The sequence below is a fragment of the Podarcis raffonei genome, chromosome 7, assembly GCF_027172205.1.
Source record: "Podarcis raffonei isolate rPodRaf1 chromosome 7, rPodRaf1.pri, whole genome shotgun sequence".
NCBI classification, from domain to species: Eukaryota; Metazoa; Chordata; class Lepidosauria; order Squamata; family Lacertidae; genus Podarcis; species Podarcis raffonei.
In genome coordinates, this window is record NC_070608.1 from 41,053,707 (window position 1) to 41,074,389 (window position 20,683).

Here is a 20,683-nt window from a genome sequence, read left to right on the forward strand (position 1 = left end):
CAGGAGGTGGGGCCCGAGGTTCCTCTATAAAGGGCCGAGGCGGCACCTCGCTGCCAGGTTCACCCTGCCCCACACGCACACGTGCAGCTCCGGACAGGAGGCGAAGTCCGGCGTGAAGCAGCGTCCCAAAGAGAAGCCGACGGGCGGGGGGGAAGCTGAAAGCAAGGTGCCTGACTCTGAGGCAAAGTCCACGCCCGGCCAGGTGCGCCGCCGCCGCTCACACACGCGCGCGCCGCCTCCACCTGCGAGCGGGGAGAAAAAGGGCTCTCCGCCCGCTGCTCACTCACCTCGCGGCCCCCGGGCCCTCCATGAGCGCCGCCACCCTGGACTGCCTGGACTCGCTGTCGTGCTACAGGAGCTGGTCCTCCCTGGAGCCCGCCAATTTCTACGACGCCAAGGCGGGCGGCGCGCTGAGTCCTTCGTGCAAGGCGGGCGGCATGAGCGCCAGCGCCGAGGAGGTCTCGTCAGCAGCGCCCGGCGGCAGCGGAGGCAGCCGCGACCTGGCCGAGCTGAGCGCCGCCGCGCCGGCCATGTACGAGGACGAGAGCGCCATCGACTTTAGCTCCTACATCGACTCGATGGCGGCTGTGCCCAACCTGGAGCTGTGCAACGACGAGCTGTTCGCCGACCTCTTCAACAGCAACCACAAGGCCAGCGAGCGCGGAGGAAGCAGCGGCGCGTACGGGGACTACCTGCCGCCGCCGCCTCCTCCTCCGGCTCAGCACGCGCCCGCGGGCGGCGCCTTGGCCAGCCTGCTGCACGCCAGCGTCCCGCCGGGCCCGCTGCGCGGCGCCGTCAAGCAGGAGCCCGACTGGGGCGACGAGGCGTCGGGCTCGCTGCTGCCCTCTCAGATCGCCACCTGCGCCCAGACCATCGTCAACCTGAGCGGGCAGCCCACGCCGCCCACCTCCCCGGAGCCTCCGGGCAGCGCCTCGCCGTCCAGCTACAGCAGCCGCTCGTCCGGGTCGTCGTCGTCGGGCGGCGGCAAAGAGCGCGCCGCCAAGAAGTGCGTGGACAGGTTCAGCCCGGAGTACCGGCAGCGGCGGGAGCGCAACAACATCGCCGTGCGCAAGAGCCGCGACAAGGCCAAGCGCCGCAACCAGGAGATGCAGCAGAAGGTGGTGGAGCTGTCGGCCGAGAACGAGCGGCTGCACAAGAAGTGCGAGCAGCTCACCAGGGACCTCACCAGCCTCAGGCACTTCTTCAAGCAGCTGCCCAGCAACCCTTTCCTGCAGGCGGCCGCGGCCACGGACTGCCGGTAACCGGCTGCAGAGGGAGCCGCCCCCCGGGCTGGCTCTGCCACAGACTTTGAACTTCTTCCAGAATACCTCAGAGCGAGCCGCACAGGACTGCAGCGGGGGCTGCGCGGGAGGGAGGGGGGTTGCGGGGAGGAGAGGCCTGCGGCGGCGCCCCGGACTGGGCCAAAGGGCGCCTTTCCCCTCTCCGGACTTCTTCCCTGCTGAGGAAGAAACAGCCTAAGCTACAAGGCCGGAAAGAAACGCCTCGTGAAAATGTGTTGCCTTTCACGTTTCTTTCTTCGAATATGGGCTAAGCTTGGGTCTTTTAACCACAAAACTTGCCAAAAAAAGGGTGAAAGAAAAAGCTAAATGTCTCCTTTTATCTTCCTAAATTATTTTTGTAATGATAGTTTTCGTTTTTCTACATCTATCTTATACGGATGCAGCTACGGTACTTTGTAAGAAGCACATGATTTGCAAATACTTTTTATTGTAAACAGCAAGAGGGGGAAACAGACTGAGCATGCTCAAAACTTTTATATAAATTTTTACAGCATTTCTAAAAATAAAAAAAACTATTGAATTTTACTTTTGACTTTGTATTTATTATGCTGGGGGCAGCTGCTGAGGGGATGCAGCAAGAAATAGTGCTCCATGCAAGAGTTAAGTGTGCGGTTTCTTGACTTTAAGCATGTAAAAAAAGGCACCATGATTAATGCTGTGTTAAATGACATTTAAATGCCAGTTTTATGGTGGACAGATGCTAATAAAACGGGAGTTAAAGGGAAGGTATCCATATTGTACTCTGCTCTTTAATTGCAAAAACACACTAGCTGCAGATTTCTGCAGTCAGGGTGGGAGGTTAACCGTGCATAAGAACCAACTGTATGCTCCTAACCCAGGGTTTCCTAAACTTGGGTCTCCAGCTGTTTTTGGACTACAGTTCCCATCATCCCTGACCATTGACTCTGCTAGCTAGGAATGATGGGAGTTGCAGTCCAAAAACAGCTGGAGACCCAAGTTTGGAAAATCCTGCCCTAACCTCTAAGAGAGAAGCTGAACTTTAAGCACACACTCAGTGCAACTGCACACACACATATATTTGGGGGGAATACATAAAGGGTCGTAGCCAATTAAGTTTTACTCAGATTACACCTCTTTAAATTAATGCACCTAAATTGTTTCTGTTCATTAATTTTTGTTTGGTCTACCATGAGCAAGACTAGCATTGGATCCACATGTCAGTTTTCAAACAGATACATGTACACCATGTTTCTTGAAAATGCCATCTTTACATCAGAGGGCAGCATTGCAAAGTGGTAAAATCTCAGTGCAAACAGAAGGTGGTTTGCTTAGGAGATTGAATAGCTAGCAGAAGTAATTTTAAGCAGTGATTGTAATGACGCTTGTGAAGGCAAATGAAGCCACAGAAAGATTGAACCTGTAAACAAGAACACAAATATGAGTAGTGTTAGTAGGACTTTTCCAGCTCTAAACATAACCTTGGCTTGGTTTCAAAATCTTGAACTTTCATTACCTCTTAACACAAATCGTTGGGGGGAGGGGAGGAAAGGGGGGGTTTGGCCTAATTGTTGTTGCTACAGGGCCATGCTACTGGGTTACTTCAAATGTTGACAGCATTCCGGCACAGAAAACACTTTTAGGAACTGCTGTACAATCTGCATCCAAATAGTCATACACTATGACCACACGCATGTATTTCGTTCCGTGTGGGTGTGTTGGGAAGTCATAGTGATGGCTTCCAAGTGCACAGCAATGTGCATAGCTGTAGCTTCATCACAAGAGGGTAGCATTTAAAACATTTACATCCAACCTTTCTGTCCATCAAGGAAACCCCCCTTTCCACTGCTAAAAACAATAAAAACGTGAGCCACTTTCTTTTTGTTGCACACAGAAAATATGCACGACCTAGATTTCATACTGCTTCTTGGCTAAAAGCCCCAAATAAGGCAGAACTATTACTCGTTTTAGAATTACAAATAGGTAGGCACAAACTTGAAGTCTCTAGGCACTGATCTGAAAATTTTGGAATTTGATAATTCACAAACAAACAAACCTGAAGTATGCATGCTTAGGATTCAAGATCCCAATATATTATCTCTATCTCTCTCCACCTCCAATATAGAAATTCAACACCTGAGTATGCGAATGTATGCAGGGAGTTCCCTGTTCTCTGCAAAAGCAGTTCATACACATACAAGACTTTGTATCACAACTATCACAAGAAAGTCTAGCTGTTCCCAGGATTTCACCTGATATTTGTAGGATTGTGGTATTATTAACATATATTATTATCACCAGCACCTGCCCTTTACCTAGGTTGGGTTAAAACATTTCAAGTCCAATTAAAAACAGTTTAAAGCAAACTTATTTTATTTTGTTTGGTGCAAAAAATTATTATGATTCCTTAGAGAAATAAGTGTGTAGATAAAATGACAATATGTTTAAAATCACAATATATCTGATATGGTTAGAAACTATTCTGAAGCCACTGTTCTTTAGTTTTTATGAACTATATAGCCCATTTATGTGAATTTGTTTTAAAGATACAACAGTTCAGTATTTATATTTAGATGTTGGTTAATGCTGCACACATGCCCCCGACACCCTTCATCACCTCAGCAGGAAAAAAAGACTTATTTATTTAACTCTTTGTAATATTTAATCAATTTTTGTAACAAATATAAATTAGCATTACTCCATGTAATATTAGACACACTGTTTCAATGCATACCATTCAGGAAAGCTTCATTAGAACATATGTTACTGGAGTAACAGCCACAGTTTATGTTAAAACGTATAGATAAATTATTTTAAAATACCTCTTCAAACATGCAAAATTGATTTTTACATCTACTGGGGGAGGTGGGGAGGATAGCTTGGGAAACCCGTTACAAAAAATACCTTACAGATAGATCAAGACAATTATTACAAAAATACATTTTGCTTCAGTGCTCCAAAAATTACTTATGGATTACCAGAAAAACATACACAGTAGAAAAAGTCCCATCACAGTTAAGCATTTGCAAGTTCCACTGGTTTCAATGGCAGATGTAGAAGCACATCCATTTACCTTATCTCATGAAAATCAATGGAAGCTGAACATGCTTAATATTGCCTGGCACATGCCCAATGTCCACGTTCAAAAAAATAGCAGTTTCTTTTCAGAGTAATCTCTTTTTAAAATGCAGTAGTTATCATGTCTGCATTACACATTATATACAAGAATAGTCCATAAATAACTATATTACAAAGTTCATAGACAGAGTAGCAGACGGTATTTCCTTTAGTTTCTTCCTGCATCTGGGAGAACAATTTCTTCCAATCCAACATAGCTAGTTGGGTGGCTGGTTACAGACTGAACATAACAATATAAAAACCCCACCTCTTTTCCCAGCACACTCTTCACTTCATAACTCTGTAATGATAAAGCACATTCATTAAAACAAACAATCTTGTACATTTTGTCCCAGTCACCAAACAGCTGAAATATACCCAGTGCAAGGTGATATCCAAAGTAAAATTTCTTGTTTTTTCTTGCTCAAAAAGAAAAGTAGCATGCATACACATCATTTCTGCAACTGCAAGTAGTTTTCAACTGCTTTTATGATCATGTTTTAATTTGTTGTAACTAGCCTTGGTCAAGTGTAAAGGGCAGGTGGATGTTATTATTATTATTGTCATTATTATTATTACATTCCTAATGGGTTTGAAAAACAATCACTTTGATAAACAAATGTGAATTAAAATGTGATAAATACAGTATCACAAAAATTGCTTAATCAGGCTTGCTAAACATATATACACTTCCCTGGAAGTAAGTCCCACTGAATGCAATGGGACTTAATTCTGAGTAGACATGGACAGAATTGTTCTGTCTGTGTTCAAATTAAGTGAAAACCAAACTGCCTCTAGGGAACATTCCAAACATCCAATAGAAAGGATCTTTAGACCAAAAGTTGGATCAATTAATATTTGTGTTTTCTACAGAGACAGTTGTTTTTATTGATGCTTCAATAAACTTAAACCATTATCAATTGCACATGTTCATTGCACCTTCATGCGACTCAGCCCACTTTTAAATGTCACCCTTTTACAGCTAGAATGATGACATTTCAATTTCTTTAATCAATGTGTTTTTAAGTATACATACCCCATTCTCAGAGGGGGAGGACTCCAGGAGTGAAGAAATTGTATTTTGCAGCAGCTAATATAACACATGGAGATAAAGAAAAGAATTATGTTAAAATTTTATTTGGCCACATAAAACAACAACAGTATTTAGTAAAAGTTAAAATTGTATGCCTATACTGATCTGTCCTCTTGATTATGATAAAGCCAAACAGAAATCAGCTTATGTCCCTTAAAGTCTAAGTTTCCAACAAGTTGTTGTATGCTACGTAACATGATGATCCCAGTAAAACCCCTCAAAGAATTTTCCCCACATTTAAGACCTTAGAAATAATTGCAAAAATATTATTTTAGAAAAGAGTTGCACCGTGGATTTATAATTCAACAGGACATAGCTGACAGACTCAAAACTTTGTTAAATCTTGAAATTCAATAGGTGGCCTTGGGGAAGCAGCTCTATCTCATCTTAGCCTCATAAACAACCTTGTGAAGTCAGAGTGAAAGATAAAGACACATTGTAGCCTGCCCTGAGTCATCATGATACAAATGAATAATAACATTGGAGCAGAGCTTTAAATTCTTGTCCCTTCTCCCATTGGGCAAGGGTGGCTAATGTGTGAGGCTCCAGATGTTGGAACTTCCATTAACCCTGACCATTGGCCCATGCTGGCCAGGAGTTGGAGACAAACAACATGTGGAGGGTTGAAGGTTACCAAACCTTGCCATAGAAATAATACTAGTCCTTGGCCCATATATACTTGGAAGTATTTCTCTAGAAATTGGAACTAACAAAGGAGCATCTGTTTCATTTGTTTCTGAAGGCCCTGTAGTCCAAATTCCAAGGCAGATCACTCCACATGGCAATCCACCCCTAACTCTTTACAAATCAACCAAGTTCATCTACATTATAAATGTCCCATAAAAAAGGGTTCTGAGCATTGCAATTAAAGAATATATTTCTTCAGGTAAGGTTGTTCATTCCAGAAATTGGCACATGTCTCAGAACAATCCTATTTCTCCGTAACATATGAACTGGTAGAGTTTGTGCGTCTCCCCAGCCAGTGGTCAGATGACAGCTCATCAACTGCAACTCAGTCCTGTCAAGACAGAGACCCTGTGGATAGATGGTACCCAGGAACTGGGCTGCACTCCCTCTGAAAGAGCAGGTACATACAGTAGTTTGGGAGTGCTCCTAGATCCATCACTGTGAAGACAGATCAAGGTGACCTCAGTGGCTTCTTTGAGTGCCCATTACTAACTTGGTTTCATGTGTCAAATTTTACTGAATATCATATTGTTATTACTTTTATGTTAAACAGCTTATATATTTTTATTATATTAAGCTGTATTTTTTAAAGGACATAAGTCTTATAACTTGTATTTCATTCTTCTCATACCTTTACTTTTACTATGCATAGTGGTCTGGACTGGCAGTGCAGAAAGACTTCCAGGTGCATCTTGAGAACTGGGGAAGTTATGGCATCACAACATTGGTTGCAGTAGAGCAAGCCTCTGAAATACAGGGAAAGGTCCATGTTATATATGCACCCAGCACCTCATTTTTCTTTATTCCTTTGATAGTTTGAAGGTGACCAAAATCAGTCTTCTTGATGTGAATTTTGATCATTAGCTGGGAGAAGTAAAAGCTATCTTTCCCCCATGTTCTCTTCATAATGCTAATGCCAGGGAAGAAGGAATCTGAAAGGGAGAACAGGGGTAAGAGGGGAGCTTAACCTTTCCATCCTCACCAATTATTCCCCCCATGCTTCCCCCCCCCCAGCAAGGCTCGAAGACCAAAATTAACCCAGTTTAAGGAAAAACTAATTAGGAAGGCACATACATGTAAGAGAAGCAGGAGAGTTAAGTACCCCTCAATCCTACCCTGCTATTTTATTCCAATATTCCAGCAGTAATGTCCTTAGGAAATTTTGTTCAGGGGTTATTTGTTTTTGTATCTTTTTTTTTTACGTGCTCTTTTGCCAAAAAAGCTCCCAGAGTGGCTTACATAAGATTACTAAAAACAAGCTGTTCCCTGCCCACAGGCTTACAATCTAAAAGACACGTGAGGGGGGAAGGGGGGAAGGGGGGGAGAGGGGAGAATGAAGAAGAAAGAGGCAAACAACGCAGGCACCAATTCTTCAGGTAACGTTATATCCAGCTAAAACAGAAACAACTCCAAAAGGAGAAGCTCAGTGGACCTGGTCTCTCAGCAGAGCTGATGGAGGAGCCATACTTTCCATGCCTCCTTATGCTGCAGCCTGATGGAATGCATTGTGAACAAGGAGGAGATTATGAGAAATCCATCCTGTGTTGTTTGTTCCCAGCAATATTCATAGAGATACAGGTGTTGTTCTTAGTTACAGCAACGACTGACAGATCCATTCCCTCTGGTTCTGTCTAACCCTATAAAATGGCATCCTGTGGCACTGAATTACAAATGTTATGTGCTGCATGCACGAAATAGTACGTTTTGTCTCTCCCAAATATACTGCCAATCAATTTTATTGGATGGCGAAGAGAACAAAATGTCTTAGGAGATAAAATATTTCCTTTTTACTTTCTTCATTCAGTTTTATAAACCGACACAGCTCCACGTAAGCCCAGTCAGTGTCCATATGCAGAGGGTTTAATACAGCCATGCTTTGACCCCTTCACATTCCCCATCCATTCCTCTCTTCCTGAGGTCCAGAGCTTGTGTTATTTGATCAAGCAGAGGGAAGGAGATGGACAGAAATTATAGGAGACATACACATAACTTCCACTCTGTAATGTCCAGTGGTGCTGCTTGCATGTGCATTTGGAAGGAGGAAAGAAAACATAGTGGGAAGTCTTCTATATCTGGGCACACTGCCTATATGGGGAAGACTAACATCCAAGTATTCTGATGCTTCTTTGAGAAACAATTGGCTGGGTAATTATATTTAAAAAACCCCAGAGGGGTGTAACATTAAAATATGAGATATATCTCTGTACCACAACTTTTAATCCACTAGATGAAATTAAATAGAAACACCTTTGTAACATCTTGATCAAAATTTGGTAAGGCCACAAATTGCCCAATACTACATTAAGGGAACTTTTCTCTTATCCTTTTACTTCTAAATTTCCCTACAGCCTTTGGCAATGCACTCTGTCAAAAGGCTGAGACTCCAAATTTGCAGTGCCCAATAGGACTGCCCTTATCTGTATGTCAGTTGGCACAAGCTTGTTCTTACCTGTCTTGTGGACGCTGCTCTACTTTCCCATTGCCACATCTGTTACACGCAGGCCATGAGAAAGCAGTTCTTTCATTAATACCAGCAACAGTGCCTGGAAAAAAAGAAAGGAAACATTTCTACAGGCTTAATAGCCATTGACACAAGCATCAGAGATGACCAAATCTCTTGGCTTGTTATAGTATGGCTCCTTTTTCTCTGCCAAAATTAAGCATTTTTTTCATAAAGCGCGCGGGGGGGGGGTATTTCAGGTATATGACAACCTGTTTCATTTTTGAAAAATATCTTTAGATTAGCTTCACAGCCTCTAAAAACCATTTTTCAAATGCTATGTATTTAAAAGCCCCATCAAAGGCAATTCACATGTTTCCATACACAACACAACTTGGGGATACACTGCCAGAAGATGTAGCGATAGCCACCAACTTGGGCAGCTTTAAAAGGGGAGTAGGCAAATTTATGGAGAATAAAGCTTCCATTGGCTACGATTCATTATGGCTGTGTACTACTTCCAGTATCAGACACAACATTGTTACAGAGGTTGTGTGCCACTCCTATCCCTGTTGAATGGTAGAGGGAATCCAGGGAATTTCCAGGTGCTCACCCAGGGTCTGTGTTCCTCTTAGAATCAAGATGAGGCAGAGACTGTCATAGCTTTAAGAAACATGATTTATTAACACTTGAGTTTGGCTGGAGGGAGTCCTGCTCTTACAGCAGAGTCATCTCAAGAGGGGTTTGTTCCCCACGGCAGTGCAGCTCTGGGGTCCAACACATTGCTCCCAGCTAGCCAAACAGAATGGTTCTGTTTTGGTTCTTCCTTCTTGTTCCCAGAACACCTTGCTAAATACACTCTTTTCCTGCCACCTCACACACACATCTTGGCAACCTCTGTCCGCCCAGGTCCAAGGATTCCTCTCTCCAATATGGGCCATCACCACCTGTTAACATCTCGATCCCAGGCGAGGATTGGAAAGGAAGTTTAGCCTGTATTTTCCACTGGGCTGGAATCTTCCCTTCAATGCTCCAAATATGAGCTAAATCCTGACATTCATTAATTTCTACTATAAACTAATAGTATCTAGAACCCCAAATCTGTAACAGTATGTTTCTGAATACTAGTAATGATAGATAACTGTTGTGTTTGTGTCCTGCTTGCGGGCTTCTCATAAGCATTAGGCTGGCCACTGTGAGAACAGTATGCTAGAATAGATGGGCCTTTGGCCTGCTTCAGCAGGGCTCTTATTATGTTCTCACCCGACAGCTTTTAAAAATTCTGTCACTATTCTACATTTCCGCATTAGAGAGCAAATGTTCTTAGTCACAATGGTTTCAATCCTATATCTGGAAAATGCCAGAGGGAGGGGTGTGGAATATCAACAGATAAGATAGCTTTCTTAAAACATTTACAATGGTCTAAAACAGGGACTTACTTTTTATTTATATCCACATAATTGGAAACTGAAACCGCTAAAAAACCCTGACATACGTGACTAGAAACATTAGGGAACCGAAGGTCAGAGAGATATTCTGGATCTTGAAGCATTGTTGCCAAGTATTATAAAGCAAATAAATTGGGCATTTTATGGGAAGGCTAGTAAAAAGATTTAGAACAATGGCGATTTGTTGATCCAAGCAGTAAACATTAAGGATGTAGCACTGTTTGTGAGCAAAACATACAAATGGATAATCTTGGGACACCTGCAAGTAAAGGGATTACAGTTGCCAAGCCTACAGTGTTTATGTCAAAGGCCAATCACCTAGTAATCCTTGTTATGTTGAGTAAGAGGCACTTAATTCTATGGTAAACTAAAATGTTGTAGAATCAAAACTGGCAAAGTCATGTATACTGGAGTAGCAAGGCTGGAACACTTTATTTAAAGTGAAAAAAAGGAAAGCATCCATGTATGACTTTCTGTTGCTTCATATCCAATCTTAGGAGCTTCCAAAACATTTTAGGATTGACAGCTATTTCCAACTCTATGTAAAAAAAAAGTAGTAATTCTCAAGGAAAGCCTGAACCACAGTGAGAAGCATCAATAGATTAAGTGCAGCAGATTTGACTGGTCACATTTGCATCTCACTTTCCCTCTAGGGAACTCAAGCTGGTAAATACTGGTTTTCCCAAACTTATCCTTGCATTGATCCTGTCAAGTAATACCTCTGAGATGACATTATGAGATAACACAATTATGTTTGGTGACATAATGAGGTCACCAAACCCCGCTGAATTCCTGAGCACGGATTTGAATTCCGACCCAAGCCAAGCACTCTAGCTGCTCCGTCACTCTGGTGACTAAGCCAATGTTTAAATTAGGTAATACAGGCAATAAGTTTGAAATAGGGTGCAAAGCTACCTATACAAGTGAATCAATTATCATTATTCAGAAATATGAGGGGCAGAGGCCACTGTTTCATACATACATCACTATTAAGTGAATGTAATAAAACATTCTGAAATGGGAGCTTTTGCTGTACAGAAGAGGGAAAAACATCAACTGAAAGCAAGTGCTATACTGTAACTGCAGCCATTTACTGTAGCTTTACTTACATCCAACCAGCCAGGTGATGCTGAAGGATTGTACTCAAAAGTGACATAGCTCCCAAACAGACATTCAATGATTAACAACTGCTGATGTTATAGGCCTCCTTTCATGGGCATCACCAGGATATTGGGGGGGGGGGCAGAACCGACAAGATTGGTCAGTTAAATATTTATATTGTTTTACTTGACTTACTTGATTGTTTTACTGTATTTGTCCTGTACTGTATATGGGGCAGGCCTGCTCACCTGATCTGAAATGGTAGCAGGAGAAAAGGCTTTTGTGACTCTCAGCCCATTTTAGGCCTATACCTGGTGGAAGAGCCTAGCAGGAGCCACTATCTATTCCCTATTGACCCAAATGTTCCAGAGCTTAAGGGTGAGCAGCAACAGCATCACTACCTGCTGGTTCCCTCTGTAAACTTCCTTCATGGTGAAGGGATGCAAGGAGGGGAAAACATAATTACCGTATTTTTTGCTCTATAAGACTCACTTTTTCCCTCCTAAAAAGTAAGGGGAAATGTGTGTGCGTCTTATGGAGCGAATGCAGGATGTGCAGCTATCCCAGAAGCCAGAACAGCAAGAGGGATTGCTGCTTTCGCTGCGCAGCGATCCCTCTTTTTGTTCTGGCTTCTGAGATTCAGAATATTTTTTTTTCTTGTTTTCCTCCTCCAAAAACTAGGTGCGTCTTATGGTCTGGTGCGTCTTATAGAGCGAAAAATATGGTATTCCTCCCTCTACTGCGCTGCTCTGTCTAAGGATTTAGCAGTGAAAGATGGGTTTGAAATGAAAGAAGAAAGGCAAAGGAAAGAAATATATTATTTTCCCCTCCCTCTGCTCTTCCCATACCTGTTAAGAGAAGGGGAAGAATGTAGGAAATGAAATTCTTCCATCTCTGCCCTGTCCCCTTGAAGACACGGGTGAAGAGAAGCATCCGTCACTGCACTGTGACTCTGCTTGCAAGTGTAATTAAAGTCTACTATGTGGCATAGCTACCTGAAGCTTTTCTCCTTGTGAGGGGATCGCCAAATGGAGAAGAGAGCAATGTTCCTGGTAAAGTTTGTCCAGACATCACTAGGAACATTGCAGGGAAACATGTGTTTCTTTAGTAAAGTACTCAACCTTTTGCAAAAGAAATTGGAAAGAGAGATCTAAATGAGGGACTCCACCAGCTGTTCCCAGGACTTAGCCCGAGAAAAATAGCTGGCACACATGTGCCCTTAGAAGATGCAACTGGAAAAATGCCTACATTTGTAGGGAACAAACAGATTAAATAACTGAGGGAATGTTTGCCACCTTCACAACCTGCGTTATCACACTGGGGCTGCACTTCTGTAAAGGTGGGCAATGTTGATGCCGTTGGGTGGTTCAATCCCTATTGCTGACTTGAGATCAAATTCTGTTAAAAATTGCCATTGATTAGTAGAATACAGGTAAGGGCTAGGGTTATGAACAAAGTAACTGATATGCTAAATGTTACAGGCGAAAACAAATTAGAAATAGTAATGGAGCAAACATTCTACAAAGTACAAGTACCCATCTATAAATTGACCTTCATTTTAAGAAATACTGCAAAATTTTATATAAACCCAGTTCATATAAACCTGAATTTAGATCTATATAAATGTAATATCTGCTAATAATGCCACATAAGGGCCACAGTGAGGTATCTTTCAATTTATCCCAATAGCATACACCATTTTTCATTTCTGTTTTATTATTCCATACACCACCTAAAAAGTACTAGTGAGTTGTAGTGCTAGAAAGTTGGACTAGGACTGAGGGGGACCCAGTTTAAAGTCTCAACAAAGCTATGAAGTGATGCTGGGCAATCCTGAGCCTATCACATACACTCCCACCTAACATGCATCACGGGGTTGCTGGAAATTTAAGATGGGGAGAAGCCATGCAAACTGCCCTAAGCTTCTTGGAGGAAGGGCAAGATAAAACACAATGAAATTAAGGTTTCCAGTACGCAAGAAAGACTGATCAACTTTTGCTTTGGGAAAAGCTTACTAACCTCTTACAGTACAAATGGAATTGACTTGGGTTGCAGAATCCAGCTCATCTAGTTTGACAGGACCAGTCAGTTCAGTGATGTCAGCACCAACAGCCTTATACAAAAGGGGCCTTTGTAACAAGAGAACGGTACGTTCAATGCAAATAATCCTACCTGCCAACAAAGACATTTTGATATGTTACAGTAACAAGGAAAAAGGTGACCATGTTAATTGTCTGGGCCAATAAAGACAACATTTCACAGAGCTTGATTTGGTCCACTTTACTCACAAACTCTGAAATGAAGCACATGCTATGCTCTTGCTAAAGCAGCTTCCAGTCCAAACTATCTTATGTGTCAATTATTTAAAGGGGAGAAAATCTAACTGGCTTGAGATTGCTTGTGGGATCTCTCTCTCTCTCTCTCTCTCTCTCTCTCTTTCTCTCATGGTGCCAAGCTGTTCTGAGGCTAGACATGTTGCACTTTGCTCTCAAAAGCAGGAGACAGGAGGGCCAAACCTTTGCTCAGCAGAGTGTCACGTGGATGATTCAATGGGTCTGGATGCATGAAAGGAGTCTTTTGTAAGTAGGTCAGTGGCTCAAATGCAACAGAGGTTCACAATGACCAAAGGTCATAATCATCTAATGAAAAACTTACTCTAAGCATGAGCACAATCCAATTCTATTTTTTTCCAACACAACCATTGATACTATGTTAGCCATTTTAGGTGGGAAGAAAGGGACAGTGGTCATTATTGGACACTGTATTAAGAGGACTGCAGGAGGGACCACAGTAGTGGTTAGAGGGGTGGACTAGGACCTGGGAGATCAGGGTTCAAATCCCCACTTGGCCACAAAGTTGGCTGGGTGACCTTGAGCCAGTCACTGCCTCTCGTCCTAACCTTCTTCACAGTGTTGTTGTGGGGATTAAATGGAGAGGGTATACCACTTTAGGCTGCTTGAATGAAAGGTGGGATATAACAAAAATGAAACAAACATTATGTGTGCCGCAACATAAGTAGTTATCAAAGTAGACAGGAGATCTCACACCAGTGCATCTTTCTTTCAACTGCCTTCTCAATAACTACACTAATGTGGTGTGCAAGACATAACTCCCACTTTGGCAAATGTATCTTGATTACATATACATAAATGTATCCCGACAACAACTTGCTATGTACAACAATGCTACCTGAAGAGGCTAAAGTAGAGGCAGGAATGAGAAACAGGAGTACTCCACAGATTCTATTGATATACCAATTCCACTGAGGGAATTCCTCCCTCCTTCACATGCCAGCATCCATTCCATCAGGATGTGGCAGAGGGAGAGATATAGGAATCAAGACCACTCCATTGAATCTGCTGTGAGACCAGTTTCATTTGCTTTCCATTCCAGCTGGTCATTATAACTACTCTGCTGTTTTGTGAACTTGTGCTTGAGTTCACTTATTTTGTCTCTTTCCTTCTCACCCCTTTTTCCTTTTGCGCTGCATCTTTTAAGGCCAAATTACACACTAGGTTTAAGGAGCAGCATGCAGCTACATTGCTGGCTTTTCTTTCAGGAATTACTGGTGCAGTGGGGTGATTGTTTTTGGGATTGTTAAAAAAGAGCGAGAAAAGCATTTTAGCAATAATTAAAAAACAACATAAAAATGGCATCCAAGAATTACCGTGAATGGCTACAAATGGCCCCATTTACAGCATCGTAAATGGGTGTGGAGAGATCATATTTATTTATTAAATTTGTATACCACCCTTGTGGGAAGTCAATTGCAGACAGCAGTAGGAGCCACCCTAGAGACTCATTAGGCTGTAATCTGCAATGGCACGAGGAAGCTTATGAATCTTATTTAAGATTTATCTGTCTCCACTTGTGCTGGAGCTTACCATTTCCACATAGAGCATCTTTGAAGAAAACTGCACATGGGGATGTGCTCTTCAGTGCCTCCATTACTTCTACACTGATCACACATGATGAAGCAATAGAAACTGGCAGAGTTTTTGGAGTTCCAGCCCCACTTTGCAGGGAGAAAGTAGTCACAAACAGCCAAAATTGCCTTTGGTTTGAAGGAGTGCTGCCTGTTACCTAGAATTTGAAAGAAAAAGCATAAGTAATTCATTAAAATTTAACAAAGCATTACTTTTTCTCTCCAGGATTAGATCAAAACTATCAATCAGTTCAGTGGGTATAATCCACAGTTCAGCAGGTAGCATTTAAACCTTTAATTCTGAAGGCTGAATTTTATAATACTTAACGTGATATAGATCTTGGTTCTATGTTTTGCTGTGTCACAATAGTACAGCAAAGGACTGAGTATAAGACTCACAGTATGTCTGTAATTCTCTATTATGAAAACCAATTTTTTAAAATTTTATTTTTAAGACTCAAAGTATCACTGTATGCATAGGGACAGCATCAATTATCACCACTACTGCCTTCAGCCTGCAGGGAAGTCCTTATGTGGCATTACTATACAGTGGTACCTCGGGTTAAGTACTTAATTCGTTCCGGAGGTCTGTTCTTAACCTGAAACTGTTCTTAACCTGAAGCAACACTTTAGCTAATGGGGCCTCCTGCTGCCGCTGCGCCGCTGCTGCACGATTTCTGTACTCATCCTGAAGCAAAGTTCTTAACGTGAAGCACTATTTCTGGGTTAGCAGAGTCTGTAACCTGAAGCATATGTAACCCGAGGTACCACTGTAAGTAGCCAGAGGTACCACTGTACTAACAAAAGGACTGCATTTGCTTTCACACCCGAAGCTATTATACAACCTTGAACCAGCAAATGATTGCAATAAACTGTAATTGTTTGAAGTCCTATGGACAGTGCCAGATTTACGTATAAGCTAAACAAGCTATAGCTTAGGGCCCCACTCTCTTGGGGGCCCCAAAAAATTTAAAGGAAAAAACCAACTGGATGTACATTTCCAAAATATAAGATAAAAAACAAATAAAATAAAACCTACATACAGCAACAGTGTTTTGTGTGTAGGCTCCTATGATCTAAGTAATGGGCCCTGCCTGCTATATAAAGGGCCCCATTACCTTCAGTAGCTTAGGGCCTCATCAAACCTAAATCTGGCCCTGCCTATGGAACAGAACTGCATGAATCTTGCCTTGCCACAGATTGCTGCTTAACTGTTGTAGCATAAATCTTAGCAGTTAAACTGGCAGACGGAAGGATAAACATTTTCCTTTTCCAGAGGGGTAGCCTGCAACTTGAAACCAGTGAATTACAATCCATGAAGGAGTTCAGTGCCGTCACTTATAGAATGAATTGGGACAAATGGTTTTTCTTTTTAGAAAAGCACGCTACATGTATTGATTGGCTTTGGAATTTCAGGATGTCAATGTTATCAATGTGCATGACCACTGTTAACATAATTATCACCAACTGTATTTTCCTGCTTTTCATTATCTTTTGACCTCATTGTCTACAATTTCCCCCTGCACAGCATACCTAAAACTCAAGGCAAAACTTCTGATAAAGTGGGCTGTATCCCATAAAAGCTTACATAATAATACATTTTTTATTCTTGAGGGTGCCACAATAGTCCACACAGTGTGAAATCACTTCAAGATGCTTCATAGGAAGCAGCTCCTAAATGAAATAAGTAAATGTTTCCTTGTAATGTTTTCCTTGCCTGCACTAGGGTTTTCAAACGTATTACCTGAACATTTCTTTACTAATCAACTAAAAAAAGCACTTCTTATTCATGATGTCAGATTATGACTTCTGACCTAGTTCATTTAAAGAAATCTACAAATTTACATTTTCCCCCTCTGAATAAGAAAAACACCAGAAGCATTATTATTAAGCTGCGTAATATGCTCCACTCCCTTGGTAAAAACTGCAGTTGGTATGAACCTAGAATCTTTCCTCTTGGATAAATGTCAACATTTTTCAAGGATGCATTTAAACCAGATGATTCATGAAAGATAATGGGAGAAACAAATACATCTACCCAAACAACATAAATGTCCTGCTCAGAACAGAGGGAAAACAAGCTAAAGGTAAAGGATACAAAAACAAAAACAAATGAACTCATAGTAAAAGTGCCTACCTTTTGGGTTGACACTGGAAGTAGTTCCAGCTCAAAATTAGGACATTTAATTATTTTACTGGAAAAATATATAGCTAATGCAATTTGATTAAATTTGTCTGTAGTTTTTATAACTTTTTCATGTTTATCACTAAACTGCCTAGGGGCTGAATCCAATCATGGAAGGAAGGCTCCTATCTCTAGCAGCTGCTTCCATGAATAGAAGGCGTGGGGAGAAGATTTTCACTGATTCTCTCTTCCTTTTGTAGTTCCCCAAATCCCCCCACCCCACCCACTATAAAAAATAAATCTAATCTGCCCTTGGAAGCCCTTTGGAGCAGAAGTTGTACAGGGAGATTCGGGAGAAAGGGGGAATCAGTGAACTTTGCCTTTCCCCACTTCTGTTGAGAGAAACCTCCACTAGAACAAAAAGCCCTCTGGGAGGAGTCACATAACCCCAAATGTCTTCACTGTTTCTGCAAAATGGCGTCTTGTAAGCATCTACATAATACTACCGAAAGTGTTTACGTAATGTTACAGACTGAAAATATCAATGCAGTTACTGTTTTATTTATTTTAACCCAAAATATAAATGAACACTTGATGAGCTCTTTGGTCCTATGCCATCAGTGCTAATGGCAAAAACAGTCATACTATTCCCTGAATTTATACCCTATATTTCCTATAAGAAAAACATGGTTCTCCAGCTCCTCCATTCTCCATGGGACAGGTTAGGCTGAGAGACAGGCTACCCAATGAGCTTCATGATTGAGTGGGGATTTGAACCCAGGCCTCCACAATACTACTCTCATACTATTCACAGAAACCTTATAGCTGTCTTTGGGCTCCTTTAGGACCCAAGTAGTTTACTAGAAATATGGTGTTATATATAAATATATAAGCAAAGGTTATTGAAGTGAGTATGCTTAGGTAAAAGCATACAATGTTGTTTTATTTTTCTCTCTCATTTGCAGCTTGTTACAATGAAGTATTTGTACTTTTAAAGAATAAAACAGTATTGTCTGGGAAACAACAAACAGATTTGCAGCACTCTAAAAGGCTAAAAAAATATTGTGGCAAATGCTTTGGTGGCCATAATAAGTTGATTAGTCTTTAAAGTGACACAAGAATATCATTTTGCTTCCTTTTTTGTTGATATTCCTACCCTTCTGGAAGTTGTAGAGTTAAGGTTTCATTTGGATGTCACCACTTATATAAATATTTATTTTTAAAAAAACATATACCCATCTAATGATTTATTTAATAGCTGCATAGCAGAGAGGTTGGAAAATATGAGTGACAATATATTTGGCAATTTGGCAATTTATATTTGGCAATTTATTAAATTCAGTTTTGCTATTGTTCTTTAAAAAAACTTTTATATTTCATACCCAGGACTTACTTTCCATAACTACAGATTTTAAAAGTTAATTGAAAGACTCAGGGTGTTTTTTTTAAAGAAGACTCACATGGAGAAACATTAGAAATCTGAAACTCTAACCTTTAGATTCTGACCAATGGGACAGTCAGCCAAAAAGTAAATAACAATAAATCATTTTAATACCATCATCTTTCTGTTTCTGTGTCAATTTGTTCTGAACAGAAAGGACAAAACAGACAAAACAGCAGCAGGATTGAGTTATGCGACAGTACAGCTCCCCCAAGCACAGATGGAATATATTTCCTTATTTTCCTTTTGTACCATAATACTTATTTTGAATAGTAATAATAAAAATGGCCATGTTTCCATTTCTCACTTCACATTAAGCGAAGTCCTGAAGAGTTCTAGTTCAAAGAGCTATACTGAACAACACTGGTGATAAAAAAAATCTTATCATTGTTAAGCACAAAACTTATTTTATAAATAAAATGCATAAATTCATACAGGGTTCATGCAGGGGTTTCTCTCTCTTTCTCTGTGTGTGTTCTGAAAAAGTTAGTCAACAAGAGAAAACCAAACTAAGCCAAGGTCTTCACCTTCATATTTTATGATGCACTAGACTTGTGCGAAGGACAAATCTTTACTGGCAAAGACTGAAGCAGTAAACAAGTTTCAGCCATGGCATTTTGTTTCCAAAATGTTTACAAAAGGTAAGTTCCTTTTTTATCTTCACAGCTGCAAAATCAAACTCTTTTAGTTCTTTCAAATCATTCTTGAAGATTTAAACACTGGATTGTGGCTATAAAACACTGTATCTAGAATTATCACTTATTAAAGACATCTGAGGTGAATTACTTGAGTAGCTATGATATCTTTTCAACATATCTGCCCAGGGATAAGGAAGCATCCAGTAAACACTGAGCTGAAATTAGAAGTAGAAACCAATTTAAACAGAGCTTGCTGGTGTCTTGAGTCTCTGGATGTTAACTCCCTCCAAATGTGAGGCCCATGTATCCAGAAGGCATACAAATTTATGTGAGAGCAGAGCACAACCAGCTTGAAGCAATGTTGGGGCATGCGACTTGCCAACAATTAATTTGTTGGGTAACACACAAGATTTATTTTTTAAAAAAAGAATTTTCTATTATAAAAAAGACCAATTCAATCTTTGGAGTTAGCCCTTCAACAACATATAATGGCTTTAAGACAATTAATCATGCATCGCTTAAGTTAAAAGAAAGGGACTCAGCCTAAGTTTGGCTATCTTTATGAAGTGGACTATTTCTAATCATTTACCTGAACTTTCTAGAGTCACATCCAAAATGACAAGTTTCAGATTTTGTTCTTGTTTAACTGGATTTTAATTTAATGGGCCATTTTACATATATTTTTATGTGTTGTTAGCCACCCAATAAGAGACATCAAATATGTTTTGCTAGCATTTAAAAACTACATCCATTGGCAGGGTTGCTCTGTACTGCAGCTATAAAACCTCCCACCCACCAGCAAGTGCCCACTATCTAATATAGAAATGTTAAGTGAGGGGAAAACACCAGGACCTGCAGGACTATTGCAGAAGAAGAGAAAAACAACAACACGCCTGGATTGTTAAGAGACAGAGGGAGGGGCAGGTGAAATATGGCTCAGTCGTATGCAGTTTTTGTAATGCAATTTTTAGGTATAGGAACTTTAGTCATCGCTCCTATAATTATATAACAGTGCTTGTTTTGTTCCCCAAATATAAATCTGATGTCAGATTTATGCATCTCAGGGTGGTTTCTGGTTACGGCAATAGCAAATGCCCCAATTCATACCATAGTAAAAATTTCTCTCCAATGTGCCAATCTTTTTGTAATTGGCCCATTTGCAATGCTATAGCCTCAACTGTCCAAATCACAGGTCGACAACCCCTGGCCTGCATGCACTCCTCAAGTGCATGCTGGGACTGTTGGGAAAAGTGCCTTAACCTCCCACCCGCAGAACTCCTCATCCACCTTTTGCCAATGCTTCTCCAATCTTTTTCAATACAAGTTAGGGTCCCAGCAGGTACACCCACCTTCCATCTATTTTTTAATCCCTACAACCCGTATATATACTATTAGCTGAATTGCAAATG

At 41.1% G+C, this 20,683-nt stretch overlaps 2 protein-coding genes across 8 annotated transcripts in view; one reads left to right on the top strand and one right to left on the bottom strand.

The window, feature by feature from the left end:
* Positions 1–268: 268 nt before the first annotated feature.
* Positions 269–1,826, top strand: CEBPD (CCAAT enhancer binding protein delta). Its single transcript, XM_053396210.1, has one exon. The coding sequence runs from the start codon at positions 309–311 to the stop codon at positions 1,260–1,262; it is 954 nt and encodes a 317-aa protein (XP_053252185.1). The 5' UTR covers positions 269–308; the 3' UTR covers positions 1,263–1,826.
* Positions 1,827–3,614: 1,788 nt separating this feature from the next.
* SPIDR (scaffold protein involved in DNA repair) overlaps positions 3,615–20,683 on the bottom strand; it is a 177,691-nt gene continuing 160,622 nt past the window's right edge. For all 7 annotated transcript variants that reach the window (XM_053396217.1, XM_053396215.1, XM_053396216.1 and 4 more), the window contains 6 exons: positions 15,030–15,228; positions 13,165–13,317; positions 8,606–8,699; positions 6,788–6,902; positions 5,413–5,466; positions 3,615–4,677 (listed from right to left, as the gene is read on the bottom strand). In XM_053396217.1, coding sequence (XP_053252192.1) covers positions 4,546–4,677; positions 5,413–5,466; positions 6,788–6,902; positions 8,606–8,699; positions 13,165–13,317; positions 15,030–15,228 — 747 coding nt within the window. In that variant the 3' untranslated portion in view covers positions 3,615–4,545. The remainder of the gene's footprint in view (positions 4,678–5,412; positions 5,467–6,787; positions 6,903–8,605; positions 8,700–13,164; positions 13,318–15,029; positions 15,229–20,683) is intronic.

What these genes read in the sequence shown, in the direction of transcription:
- CEBPD (XM_053396210.1), top strand. Translation starts at nt 309, where the DNA reads ATGAGCGCCGCCACCCTGGACTGCCTGGACTCGCTGTCGTGCTACAGG.